Source organism: Parasteatoda tepidariorum, chromosome 9 (assembly GCF_043381705.1).
Source record: "Parasteatoda tepidariorum isolate YZ-2023 chromosome 9, CAS_Ptep_4.0, whole genome shotgun sequence".
Lineage (NCBI taxonomy): Eukaryota > Metazoa > Arthropoda > Arachnida > Araneae > Theridiidae > Parasteatoda > Parasteatoda tepidariorum.
This window is the reverse complement of record NC_092212.1, coordinates 68,514,491-68,529,985: the sequence shown is the minus strand read 5'-3', so window position 1 is coordinate 68,529,985 and position 15,495 is coordinate 68,514,491. Positions and strand designations below refer to the sequence as shown.

The window sequence follows — 15,495 nt, the reverse complement described above, 5'->3', positions numbered from 1 at the left end:
ATTGGGGTCGAATTAATTGTGAAAACGTCGAATAGAACAATATGAACAGAGTCTTTTTGCATAATATGTGGCAAAAATCAACAGGGTAAAGGAAAATTTTAACACTTTTTAAGAACATCCAAAAAAAAAAAGCACCTTTAAGGGCTTTTAAAAAATGCAAATCAAAAATAAGCACCTTTAAGCACTTTTTAAAAATGCCACGCATCCTGTAATAAGAAATGAAAAATTGCAAAAGTTATCTAAACATATTTTTTTGTTAACGAGTTACTATTTTTTATTATTTTATAATACATGTAATTTTTTATTTAATACAGTACTTTTTTAAACAAAAATAATAATTTTAAATGGAATTTATTTACTGTGAGGAAAAAAAAAACACTTCTTAATATGCTAGTCAAATAACATTTAAATTTTCAAAGCAGACAATTGTTGTTAAAATTACAACAATAAATGTAAATTAAGGAAGCATAAGATACGCGTACAGCATAGTATGTGTATCGAAAATTTCCTCATGGAAAAAAATGGGAAAAGAATAGAATGAAAGAATGGGAAAAGAATAAAATGTCTGAAAATACCTACCAATTTAACATGAAAAACTAAAAAAGCATGTGAAACTATTTTGCCTCAAAAGAAAACATTTAAATTATTTAAACACTTATTTAAATTTTTTCTCTCCCCTGTATGTGTACCTTTAAAGTCCAACAAACTGTTATATTTTAATATAAATATTTATTAAAGAGAGTAAAATAATAAGAAAATTTAAAAATTTAGAACATCAGCAATTTGGCCATAAGTCAGAGGAGTTTTTTTGCCTGATATGTACGAGTTTGCAATCTTGGAAAACTTAATTTTTACAGACATGGAGAAAAGTTGAATAATACTTTATAAAAAAATTAATAAAATAAAAAAGCATTGGACTCCTTAATGTTTATAACTTAATGATATTTCTAAAAGATTTTTCACCACTTCATAATTTCTACCACTAACAATTCAATTTTCATAAATTACTTAATAATTTAAATATATATAAAAAAAAAATTACATTTAATGTAAAAGAGCTTATAAGATCTAATTCATTTGAATTTTTTTCATCGAGATTACTAACATATAGATTGGAATTAGCACATAAATTAGTCTAATACATTGATTATAATTTCACANTTGAAAAGAAGAAAAAAACGATGAAGTAATACACTAATGATTGTTTCCAAAATGATGGTAAGGTTAACATCTTTCAAAAAAGAAAGAAAAATCTTGAAATCTTATGAGGAGAAAAACATTTGTTTTTTCAAAAATGTCGGGAAAATGTATCGAATTTCGTTCCGGTTATTTGGTTTTCCGGTTTTCTGATTTCCGGATAACGGGTTCTGTACTGTATATCAAAAAAAAATTACATTTAATGTAAAAGAGCTTATAAGATCTAATTCATTTGAATTTTTTTCATCGAGATTATTAACATATAGATTGGAATTAGCACATAAATTAGTCTAATACATTGATTACAATTTCACAAAAAAAAGATAGAAATATTGTAACAAAGAAGCTTAATACCTGTTTGCTGGGCATCTAGAGTTTGCCAATAGCCTTCACTCGGACTTGTCTCATTGCAGCCTGGAGGGGGCTGAGGAGGTTGGCCAGTATATCGGAAAAATGGATTTTTGAGGTCAAGTGTATTAAATGCTCGGACGTTACTACCTTCAATTGCTAAGTCAATGTCTACATCATAACTTTGCCTAAAAGTTTTTATTAGAAATATACAAAAAGATAAAAGCAAAATTTAATATATATACCAAAATGTACATATAGAACAGATTATGGTAAGTACCACCTACCAGGGTGTGTAGTAAATTTTTCAACAAAAAAATAAGCACCTTTTAAGCACTCAAAAAATATTTTTAAGCACTTTCTTTATAAGAAAATTATAATTATAATATATACACTATCCTACAATAACGGAAGAGACACTTTCAGTTTCTGACATTTTATGTTTCCAAAGAAATACTTAAAGGATTATTTTATAGAAGTGATTATGACACAAAGCAAAAACATCAATCTATATACCTTACATGTTTCATACTTAACATCATTTTTTAAACTAAGATTTATAATTAAATTACCTACCAATAAGTATATCACACCTTTATAGTAACTGTTTGAAGAAATTTTTTTTCTTAAGAGTAGCAATATTGGATTTTAAAATCGCATGAATATAATCATTACACATGATTTTAAATTGTGTGAATACAAATCACACTATTGATTTTTTTTTAAAATGTAAATACAGATCAAAACATGCAACTTTTAAATCAGGTGAAGATGAAAATCATTGTTTGCTATTAAAATCAAGCAATCACAATTTTAGCAGATTCCAGCGCAGTTTCAAGTATCCTAAACAGCAAATATCCATCAAACTGAACGAAATCGGTGAATCTCCGCCAGTTGGTGGAAGAATCATATATATGGTATCATCTCGGTAACAGGATTTAGTGAAAGTTTCAAAATTTAAATTTTAGATTGCAAAACTCTGAAAATGTGGTCGGACAAGGAAAGTCCGTTAACTAATTTTATTGGAATGCGTGGAATTTCACGAAAAAATCACACAGTCCGTTCCTAGTTCTTAAACCCGGAAGAATGATACAAAAAACTCAGAATACAATCAACCCAAAGAAATTTTATAACTTTAGAGATGTTTATTTCATGAGTTTTTTCCTACTTAGCAATAAAATGGAGAATTTTGGGGGACCAACAACAATTTATGAAAGAAAACTAGTATTTTTTAAACACCATATGCCAGAAATTAAAGCAATAAACTTCTAACTTGTATCAATTGCTTTAATTGATTTTAATAACAGCGTAAAATTTCCTAAACCTAGAAACCTTTTCTATAACTTAATAAATATTCAATGAAATTAAAAGAAAAAATGGGAGCAATTTAAAATTAATTACAAGACATCCTAATAATTAATTATAACAAAATTACCAATAATTAATTACAATTAAAATTATTTGCAAAAATCACAACAAACAAAAAAAGTGAGACAATTTAACTAGATCCAACTAACCTTTTATTAGAATTAAGGATCACTTTACCAGAGACAACTTGTCCCCGTTGTGCAAATAAAGGTGTTTCTAGAAGACAACGTACTTGATACCAATGTGTGAGAGGCTGAGTTGGCGCAGTAGATAGCCAAACTGTTTGACTAAAGAAAACAAAAATATGAATTAAATGCCATTAAGTTAACTTATTTGTTAATGCAGTGGAAGACCTATATAACACAGTTCAATAAACCACACTATACTCTGTAGCAAGTTAAGAAAAAAATCATTATCCCCATGGTGGGAGCCTGTTGGCACACTAAATGGATATCTAGCTTCCAGCACGAACGTATATCAGCATCTCCGACTCTTGAAACGACGTTGCACTGGTTTCTTTATATTTGCTTTTCTTTAAATCATATGAAATGAGGAAAATAAAACTTATTGAATAATCAATTAACAAGAAATAAGAATTAATAACAATTATATCTAAAAATATTGCTTCTTGCAGGCTATTCTCTTATACAGCGAAACAAAGATAAAAAAAAATTTATCTCACATTTGATTTGTTTTAAGACATGCCGGCACATGATGCACTATTTTTAGTTGTCCAATTAAATTCAATGCTCTTGCATTGTCTTACAGTTGTTTCTTTCTAAGAATGATTGATCTCCTTACTCACTGAAGTATGTCGTCAAGTCTAGGATTCCAGTAAGACTATGTCACTATAACTTTTTTTTAAAAACAATTTTCTGACATAGATTGTAAAAGATAGCACAAATTACATTTTCCGCTTAACGTGTTAATTACTTCTATATTGTTTTGAAGAAATATTTGTATAATTTGATAACAAAATAAAACAGAGCGACATTGAGTCAGGGATGATAACTTAAATCCCATACTGCAATGGTCTTCTCTTAACATTTTCGATAACTAAGAAAGAACTATTGGCTTTTTACATCATTTACCTAATTATTTGCTTAATTTCAAAATTATTTCTCTGTTCGAGACTAATATTGCTAGATTTAGTAAAGTAAGTTTAACGATGAGTAAAATAATTGATATAGCACAAAATTCCATAAAATCAAAGAATGTGTTATAAAGATCCTCAACTGTAATAATCAAATACTACATTATTATTTCAAGTACATAAAGATAATATAATAAATTTATGTGAAAGTTTGTAATAATAAATGTTTTTTCCTGTGCATGTTAAGAGAGAAAGTTTTAGGGAAAATTTTTAATAAAATCCTACAATTTCTTTTTCAAATCTAACTATACTGAAGTAATTTACTTATAACTACTGATTAAAGTTTAAAATTATTTATGAAACAAAATAAGCACAAATTTAATGAATTAATTCCAATGAACAAGCCTACCTAGAATTGAATTAAGCCTTGAATTCTTAATTCAAGCCTACCTTGAATTAAGAAAAAAATTATAAACTCAGGAAAATACTAATAAATAAATACAGTTTAATTATTACTTTGAGACTATTTTCCACCGTAAAAATAATATCTTTTGTTGTATTAAGTAAAACAGGTATATAATTAAATATTTTTTAAAATATATATAAAAAATAGTTTCTTTGTCGATTAAATTGCAAAATTACTAAATTTAGGTATAAATGAAAAAGGTTTAGGAAGTGTTAATACTCCATGATGTTAATGTCCATTTCATACATACAAAAAATTATAACAGGTAAAAGGTAACTGTGAAGATAAGATAATTATTTGTCTTTTATTATACAGTGAAACCTCCAGGAGAGACCACCACTATGCAAAGACCACCTCCATTCATGACCACTTTTGAGAGGCACAGAATTTTTTTCATAGACTTTGTGTTGAAGAAAACTTTTACGAGAGACCATTAAAACCTCTCCCAACAACTGGGCAAATACCTGCACCACATGCGGAAAATGTAAAATAAGGAAACACAAAAAATTATAAAAACAAAACATTTAACAAAACAAATATGTAGATTAACATATAGTCAAAATATGCATGTGAGACGCTTATTTAGAGAGCACTTTTAAACAATACAACTTTATGTCCCAGCCATGGGGCACTAAAGACGATGCTATCAATGACTTTTAGAGTTGGAAATTAAATTAGAAAAAGTTACTTTAGAAAAAACTAAACATCTCTAGCAAACCTCTTTATCTTTTAAAGCTAACTAATTTTTATGATATAAAATGAAATACAAACTTAAAAAATTTTATTCTTCATTTAAAATAGCTTTATCATTCATGATTGGAAAATTTGACACATAATTATATCAGTTGGAATCATTTTTATAGACGTTAAATTTCATTCACTGATACGTCATTTCATGAAGTGGCATTTTCGCACCAAGAAATTTGCACTGACTAAAATTGAAATCGTTAGAGGAAAATCATGTGCCTTTGATTACAATTTTGCGGTCAATGGAGGCAACCTCTAAGGACGACCAACCTCCGTCAACGACCATTTGACTGTGGAATGGAGAGTGGTCGCTCCCGAGAGAATTCACTGTAATAACAATACTTACTTTGATCCAAAAAAGGCAACATCGAACCAGAAGGCTAGTCCATGAATTTCACCAGTTTGGTTTAATGTGAAAGACAGAGGAATTTCAATTTTGTGCAAATCTGTTTCTTGAGCAGTCTGAAAGTCTACTGTATGTCGAAATGACTTAGCCATACAAATATTGATATCAAAAGTATCCTTAATAAAACAAAAACAGAAAATTAATAAAATGTAGGAAATAGCTTGAATACAAAGGTAAAATAATTCATCATTCTTAAATAACATTGCTATTTTACATTAGAAGACAGTGTGTATACGACATTCTCTAGTTTTTGAAAATTTGTAAATATGAAATAAAAAAAATACAACTGGCATTATGTCTACTCACCCACCTGCCCAAAAAACCTATAATAACACCCATATTTTTTGGAGAATTTTGTTTTCTTTAGAAATGATAAAAAACCTGGTTTACAAACTTTTTTATTTGCCCCTAATACTACAACAATTATTATAATTTCACACAGTTTTGAATATTTTCTTAAATTATTCTATTTTTAAGCTGCTAATAATCTTAAATACTTTCCGCAAAGTTGACCAAAATTTTTTTAATACAGTCGAACCGGTTTATCTCGAATCTCACGGGAAAGGCGAAAAATTCGAGATAAAGAGGTTTCAAGTTATACAGGTACTATAAAGAAATTAAATTTAATTAAGAAATTTCATTAAAAGTGCTTTGTTTTTAGTAGAAAAATATAGACATTTCTTTAAATTAATTATGCCACATACATCTATTTACATAACAGTTTTTTAACATACATTTAACACTGAAAAAAATAAATAAGATTTTTAACTGATAACCTTATTTGCTTCAATTATTCTTTTGAGGTTAGAAAGATCGCAAATTCCTCATATATCGTTTTCTACAGTTCACTTTATCCTTTGATCCATTGGTTGCAATTTTGAGGTCAAAATGAATTTCTATTCTTAGATTTCTTATCTATGTTGAAAAGATAAACCCTGATGGTCACTACTCATTAACCCCTCACTTACTGCCAGAATCATTGTATTCCTTTCTAGTTAAGGAAGTGCAGGGATAGTGATTGAAATTCCAAGAAACACCCCCAACCTGTTCATCCATACTTCCTGTGAATTCACGAAATTCATCTCTGTCTACGAGTTCTGCTGATAAGGAAAGTTTTGACATTTGTGCTCTATTATTAGAAATTCGAGAAATGGAGGTTTTGAAGAAAAAAAATCGACATAAACATGGAAAATACATTTATTTTAGACGGCAAATGTAGGGAATTTGAAAAATTTCGAGATAAAGAGGTTCGAGATAAACAGGTTCAACTGTATATTTTTCAAATCGTCCCTATATGCAAATGCATTAAATTTCAAAGAATAACAAATGTTTTAACACAGCAGAAATATAACATATTATGTTCTTTACTATATCAGATTTTTTTTAAAAACTCAATGATATCAAAAAATATTCATTTTGTAAGACAATTTCGTAGTGTACATTCTGTAATTAATAATGTATTAGTAAAGTAAAAATAAAATTAATGCCGCATTTAGTTAGAGTTCTGTAATAGTCACTTCTGGTTCTGATTGATTTTTTAAATGTCTATAAACTTTAACACACGTTTTAGCTTTCTTGAGATTGAAACTGTTTCGCAATATAACCCTAAGAAGTCCACAAGCAGAAAACAAGTGCTCAATAACAGCTGAGCTCGGTGATTTAAGTTCTGCGCTACCATTGTAATTGCTAGCGTGACTGATAATTGCAAAAACTAAATTAAAAAAGAAAAGGTTGGAAAGAGTATTGGGTTTTTCTGAAAGTATATATATATTTTATTCATTTTATCTATAACATACTCTTCATTTAATACTTTTCAATTTATGCACAACCTTCCATTAAATTCAGCCTTGGAATAAAAGTATATAAAAAGCAGAAGCTGTGCACAAAAAGGAACAATTAATTTTGGGAAAAAAACTTACCACTATTGGTTGTCTAAAATATTCCTTAACAGCAGCATCACGCAAACTAGCTAGGTCTACTCCATGGAATGATTGTTGATACCTAAAAATGAAGTGATGAAAATACAATAAGGTGCTATCCAAATGTTAAAAACAAAAGGAAATTAATTTATTCAACAAGTTTTACAACTGTTTAAACAGGGTTCCCACTTAATTTCAGAAACAAAAAATTCCCTTACCTCACCAGATATTTCGGGAAACATTCAATGTAAATCCAGATCATATTTTAACTATACCATAGCGATTTTACACCAGAGAAAACCTATATCTTTTGTATTTGTAATGTAAAGTATTAGATTTTGTGAGCAAATGAGGATGGAAACATGGAAAACTTTCGATTACAGTTACTGACAATTCTAAGTTTGGTTATTTTCAGGTACAAAGTAAGAATTTTCCAGTTTTTTTGTTGAAATGCAATTTTACTTGACTATTTTCTGCTTCTGAAAGTCAAAATAAAATTCCCTAACAATTCCAGATTTTCTCAGATCGGTGGGAGCTCTGTGTATACAATATACATGTGTAAATATATATATATTCGATCTAAATAACTGCAAATTTGAAAAACTATTGTTTGGTACTGAGAGCAGTGTTTGGAAAATTTTATCTTTAACGCGGAAAAAGACACTGGTTTTTTGAGCGGTATTTCGTAACACTAAATAAAAACAACAGGATATGGAGCTCCATTAGATATGCTACAGCAAATCTAATGGAGCGCCCTATCGTGTGAAATACATAGTACATAGGTTTCTACAAAATTAAAAAGACCAATATTTTATTCACGAAAAGTTAAAGAAAAAATATTTTAAATTAAAGATAAAAGGCATGTAAAGATAAACTTACCAAAAATTAGCTTTATTTAGTTGTTCCATATACAAAGCAGCATCACTAAAGGGAGCTATGTGCAGGTCACCACGGGAAGGAAACATTTTACCTACAACACATTATATTACAGAGATAAATTTTATAAGAATAAAATACATAAGATTTGCCAAAATATTATAGAAAAAAAAAAAGAAAGAAAGAAAACTGCTTAGACCTGAATTTGTTTGTTTGCGTTCAGACAAAAATGGTCACTGAGATTAAATTGAAATTTAAAAATTATAAGTGCCTTCTTAGAAAATGTACTACATCCATTAATAATAATAAATATATTTAAATAAAAATCTCCAATATTTTCTTTTTCTACTTACACTATTAATTTTTTTTTTATTTGATAGGAGACATGCATGAAACTTAAAAGATATATTTTAACCTTAACAGTGACGTATATTTCAGAAAAATGGACCAAATATGGAAACTTTTTTTGACAGTTTAATTTTGTTCTTTATATTATTATAAAAGTTAACTACTGTATTTATAATTTATACATACACATTAAAAAGTAATGGATTACGAACACATACTATTCAATTAGAGCAAAATAAACAAAATTTTGAAGCTAAATATAATATAACTAGCATAATATAAAAACACAATATGATTTTCAATACAAAAATTTTACAAATCTTATACAGTATGGTATATCCCAAAACATGGTATTGCACACAAGCCCAAATTGCAATAAACTTGTGTGAAAATCTGTGATAAAATAGGACCTACAATGCCATCGATTAGGAACATAGTGAATTATGTATCCTAAAGAAGAAACGAACGCAGTGCAGGCTTCACAAAATAGAAACGTTAATTATTCTCCTGTGTGAAGTCAGTTCATGCATTACAAATACTACACACAGTAGTTGCGTGAACTGGATTCGAGTGACACTGGCAAGGGGTTAATGAAGTTTATTGTTTTTAATAAAGATAGGAAAACTGTGTATGAAAACATACACATTTTGGAACAGTTTATCAATAGTGAGAAAAATATTATTGGGAATATACCAAAAGCAACATGACACCCTGAAGTCACTATTGTACTCTGAATTAATTCTTTTTACTCCTCACATGAATCACAATGCTATTTAAGGGTTGAAAATTTACAACTTATACAAATACGATAAATTACATAGCGATAAAGTAGATAGTTTGTTGTTGTTCAGTTACGTCGCACTAGAACTGCACAATGGGTTGTTGGTGACGGTCTGGGAAACACCCCCGAGGATGATCCTAAGACATGCCGTCACAATTTTGATCCTCTGCAGAGGGGATGGCACCCCCGCTTCGGTAGCCCGACGACCTGCATGTGAAGTCTAGCACTTTTAACGATGACCCATACCGCATACCCTCGGTCCCTACGCAGACTGATCCAAGTGGTCACCCACCCGCACACTGACCGCAACCAGTGATGCTTGACTTCGGTGATCTGATGGGACAATCAGTCCACTACGGGACAAGTACATAGTTTAATATTTTGCATAATTGTAATGACATTTCTAAAAAACAACCCTACCTAAAAAAAGAGTAATAACATTTCTATGTATTCCTCCTACTTACCATTAGGAGCTAACCACTTTTTAGCATGCAAGTAAGTTTCCAACATTCTTTCGTTAAAAAGCATGTAACCCATTGGTTCAGAAATAATGACATCTACTTGCTCGGGAAGAGTGATTTCCTCAATTTTTCCAGGAATGACAGCTACTCGACCAGCTAATTTATTATGATAAACAAGAGTCTGAAAAATATAAGCAATGCCATCAACTTTATGAAACAATCAAAGGCATTGAAATACTGTTATTCGTTAACTGATAAGTAATTCCAATTTCTTTTATTTTGAGTTTCAGAACAGATATAACGCTTTATTGTCTATTAAAACAAAATAACCAAAAAAACATAAATAAATATATTACGGAAGGGACTTACTTCAGCGTGTTTTGCCATTGAACTAGCTTCAACTGCATAAACTTTTCTAGCACCTGCTTGAGCAGCAAAGAAAGACAAAATACCAGATCCTGCCCCTACATCAAGAACAACCTGTAGAAAAAACAATAAGCTATTAATAATTCAAATTTTGTATATCGGACTAATATCGAAATTATAAAAACTATGAGAAAATCAATTGCAATAACAGAAAATAATGAATAAATGAACTAAAAATGTTCAAACACGGATTTATGATGGTATCGAGCATGTTAAAAAGTTATTAATAAAATGCGTGACTTAAAATATCTAAGTCGTACTATTTAAAAATTAATTTGTTCTAATTGTAGCATTAAAAAAGAGGAAAAATACATCCCAATGCAAAAAAAAAAAAATATTCTGTTACAAATCAAAATTTGCAACAAATTGGCTACTTTTTAAAATAAGTTTTTTAAAAAAATGAATATTTTCTAGCCAACTGTCTTTTAAATGTTAACTATTTCAGAACTACCTTTTAGATTATCAATTTTATACTTATTTGTATGCTTCAGTAGTTCATTCATTTTAGCAGAGGTTAATATAGATTGTTATTCTTGAAGTTTAACCGAAATTGCGTTTTTCTTTAACATATATGGGGGGGGGGTAAGGTTTTAAATTGCGTGAATGAGAACTTATGAAGAAAAAAAAGAGAGGATGCTGATACGGGTAGAATAAGAGTCTTTATAATGAGATTCTGTGTAAGTTACAAACTTTAAATTTTACAGGGTGCATAGCCAAATCTTTCAACAAAAAATATGCACCTTTTAAGAACTTAAAAAATATTTTTATGCACTATATACATCAACAAAATGCAAAATAATTTTCAAATACTTTAGATGATCATGAGAAAATAACTAGTTCCTGACAAAGAACTCTTTTCTTGATTGTATTAGCCATTATAAAATGATCGAGATTTTTTGGTTCGAAAGCAGAGGGAGGATAATGAAGTCTGAAATTGAGAATATCTTGCAAAATGCAGCAGAGTTGCACAGGAGACAGCAATAATCTCACCGAACCCCGCTCAGTAGATGCACATACAAACTGACAAGTATTTCATGAAACATGCAAAATGATTGGCACTTTCATTCGCTATGGACCGACGGTACGCCGAAATGAATTGTGAAAATATTGAATAGAACAATGTGAAAAGCACGCTTTTGCATAATACATGGCAAAAGTCGACATGGTAGCGAAAAAAATCTCATTTCTGAAGAGGGAAAATTAAGCACTTTTTAAAAACACCCAATTAAAAAAGCTTTTAAATAACGAAAATAAGCATCTTAAAAAACGCTACGCATCATGTTTTAGATTAGCGAATTCAAAAAAAACTTTGTCTGAATTTCAATTGTTCTGCGGGAATCTGCGAATCAACGGTGTTCGAGAAAGAATCAATTTCCTGATATCTTTAATGTGGCCTATCACTGGTCTAGTGGTTACAGTACTGGATTACAGGGCCAGTGGTTGAAGGTTCGAATCTCACAGAGGCATGTCTGTAACTTTCTATCTCTCTGTTCTATGTCCTTTCTTCTGTGTGATTGTAATCCTGCCCTATAAACGGGTTTTGTGGTTGTACGACATGGGTGACGCTGGGTGCCCACTGGGTAACAATAAGAGCGTATCAATTCTGGTATTTCTGAGGCCAATGAGAAATAGACCCCAAGTGTCCGACATTTTTAAAAAAAATCTTCAATGTTATTATGACCAGTGAATTCCAAATAAGAGTTATCACTTTTAGAGGCACTTAAATCGTACTATTAAACCACATCTGTGCGTCCTTTACTATCATTGATATATATTTCCTCCAATCCTACATAATTTAACAAATTTCAACATTTTTATATAAAATCAGTCATTAGATTTTTGATAACAATATTGTTTTAATTGTGGAATAAATTTCATTGCCAATCATCTAAAAAGTTTCTTTTTGGCTGATTTTATTTAAATACTTTTGTAAAAACAGAAATCGTGGTTGCATCAATTTTAGTCTCAAATAGTCACCAGTAATTGCCACATACGCTAGATACAGTTTAGAAGCAACTGCCAACAATGTAAAAATTTTAGCAATTGCGTACTTGAGTAGCCCAACATTCAGGTAAGGAATCAATGCTTGTTATGGTAAATTGGGAGAAAAAAAATTTGGCTCACCTTTGAAAATCTAAATAAATATGTTCAATTTATTTTTAACAACTAAATTTTCAAAACAAGATTAAGAAAATTTAAATTTTAAAGGAGAAAATATTTTTTTATGAAAAAAATATTTGGGGGGGGGGGGAGAAGGTTGGACACCTGAAAAAAAGAAGAGTACTCTTCTTGTTTTGAAAATACGTGATTAATGTTTAGGAAATGATAAGTTAAATATACTTACTTTATCTTTGAAATCGTCAATATTTGCTAAAATAGCTCGTTGATAAGTTGATGTTCTAATATAATCTTGCATCATATTCTGTTGCTGTGAAAGGTATCCATAAAACTGCAGAAAATAAAAAAAAAAGATATAAAAGACATTTTAAGTATCACTTTCTAATAAAGATAAATTTTAGATAATAATTTACTCTGAAGACTTAACTATAAACCAGAGAAGATTTTTTGAATCCATTGAGTGAGAGACATTAATATATTAGGCAAGAATAATGTTATTAAAAATAAAGCTAAAATATGCCAAGTCTAAACAAAATAGATTGATTAATAACCCCACATAATTACTTATTTATAAATAAAGAGATAATTTTAAAACTAGGGGGATGCGCCCACTAGTTTTAGTCGCTACACCCACTAGTTTAAGTCGCCTGCTCACCAACCCTAGATTGTTTTTGCTCAATAACTGTATCAAAACAGATTTTTGTATACTTTTTTTGATTGTTTGAGAGTAGTAAAAAAACAAATGAAATTTCTATCATACATCCAAAAACTTCTTTTAGCCAATGAGCAAGCGTCGATTAATTATTTAAACATCAATAAATTAACTATACTTTCATATCATATTTTCAATCAGTTAATTCTAAATTTTAATTTTTATTAAGAGAAAATATTTTATCTGCAATTTTCAACTTCCATGGTCAAAAGAAAATACTCCAACAATTACAAATATATATTTATAAACATAGTCTAAAAGAAAAATCCAATTATAAGACACTGAATGTTGACTAAATTAGATAACACAACATCAATACTGCCATACAATAAAAAAAACTTAAAGGCTTCTCAAAAAAAGTAGCATTCATGTTACTTTTTTAACTAAAGTACTATGATGCAACTAAGTACTATGATGTACACTAGTACTATAAATGTACAAATACATGTACACTACAGTGTTTTCACTACAGCGCGAGAATCTTGCATATTTTTTTCTTTCCTCGCATTAAAAAGTTAGTAACGCGAGAAGTTCGCACACCCTATTAATGAATTTAAAAATGCCTGAATCTCGCAAATTTTGGAAAAAATTTAGTCTTCCGCCATTTTGAATGAAATCCGCTTCGTTTTTCTTCCCTGATCTTTCATTATTTTCAATATCGGTCCTTGTTATCTAGCTTCCCTATTTACCAGTATTGTTCAGAACCATAACACCCCCCCCTCCCCGAACCCCTTTCAGAACACATTTTTCTGCAACCACGTGTTCACCGTAAGTAAGGTTTCTTCATGTAAAACGTTAAAATTTTTTGTGCCTGAATGTTAGATTGACAAATACATTGTTAAGACAAATGAAACAAATGTTGTTAGAAACGGTAAAAACGAAACAAATACGGATATTCAACGGATATGGCTCAAATACTAGCATGAAGTATGAACTTGGAAAGAACTTCAACGTACTTCCCGATTTTATAGCAGAAATAACTTAAAAGCCAATGCTGGCTGATGTAGAGGATAGGAAAGTGTATGCACAATGCTACAAATAATTGATAATTCAGCATCTGTTGCAAGGTCATTTAGCACCCAAAACCGGATTAAGACAAAATATCGTAACAGATTGACTGATAAGCATTTGAGCAACCTAGTGAGAATAGCTGATGAAAAAGTAGATATAGAACATTTTCCATAAGATGATGCAGCAAAAATATTTAATGCTTTAAAAATTAGAAGATGTTAAAAATGTATTATAATTAAAGAAATATTTTTTTCCCAAGTCTTTTCATTTTTTTTTCTTTTTAGAAATCTTACGTAATTTTCTGAAATCTCACCCTGTTTTTGAGAAAGGGTGAGAAATTCTCACCCATTTTTTTTCTGTAATGAAAACACTGCACTAGTACTATGAATTTGTTATATTTTATATTTCAGATACCTAACTCAACTTTAATATCGTATTTTAATAAATATACAAAGGTAATAAAGTTATTAATAGAGAATAAAAGCTAATTACATTGAAACAGCAATATTTATTTTTAAATTTTCTCAGATATCAACTACATACTTGCCAACTTAAAAAAACTGCCATCAGTAAAACTTTTTTTACGAAAAATTTAAGACTATTCGAATTATTTAATAAGTAACAATACACCACAAATGAATAATAAATATATTAATTATAGAATCTATCACATGATTGAATGTTGATGAAGTAAGAACCAAATTTTCATTAAATTTTTTAATTGCACTTGTTAGAAAATGTACAGAAATATCTAATCAACCAACCATTTGTCATCTCAATTTCTATTACAATTATTTCAAATTCTATTACAATGATGCTACTTTTTAAAAAAATGCTATATGCAAAATAAAATAGTTCTTTAAGGGTTTTCCTCTAAATCAACAGCAAAAGAGGATGCTGAATTTAAAGAAGCTGAAGTAGCCTTCTTTGCTTTAATTAAAAAATCTTTTTCAAACACTTGTTCGTGACAGATTTTAGAAAATTTGGTTTTTAATATAAGCAGGCTTTCTAAAGTTTTATTAGACATAATTGTTCGCGATTCAGTACGGTTCTTTCTAACCAAACTAAAAATTCTCTCACATTCTGAATTTGAATGTGGTATGAGAAGAATTGACAATACAATGTTTCCCAATTTTTCATACTTAAACATGCCATCCGCACCTTTCATTTGACTTATCATTGACCACTGCACATCAATTGATCTATCTGGAACAGTTA

The 15,495-nt window shown here is 29.4% G+C and overlaps 1 protein-coding gene across 1 annotated transcript in view; it reads right to left on the bottom strand.

Moving 5' to 3' along the window:
- LOC107451754 (arginine methyltransferase 4) overlaps positions 1-15,495 on the bottom strand; it is a gene marked incomplete in the record, with an annotated part of 39,270 nt that overhangs the window by 9,285 nt on the left and 14,490 nt on the right. The window contains 7 exon segments of the mRNA XM_071185936.1: positions 1,552-1,733; positions 3,063-3,200; positions 5,566-5,741; positions 7,545-7,626; positions 8,424-8,514; positions 10,014-10,191; positions 10,380-10,490. Of these exon segments, the coding sequence (XP_071042037.1) occupies positions 1,552-1,733; positions 3,063-3,200; positions 5,566-5,741; positions 7,545-7,626; positions 8,424-8,514; positions 10,014-10,191; positions 10,380-10,490 (958 nt within the window).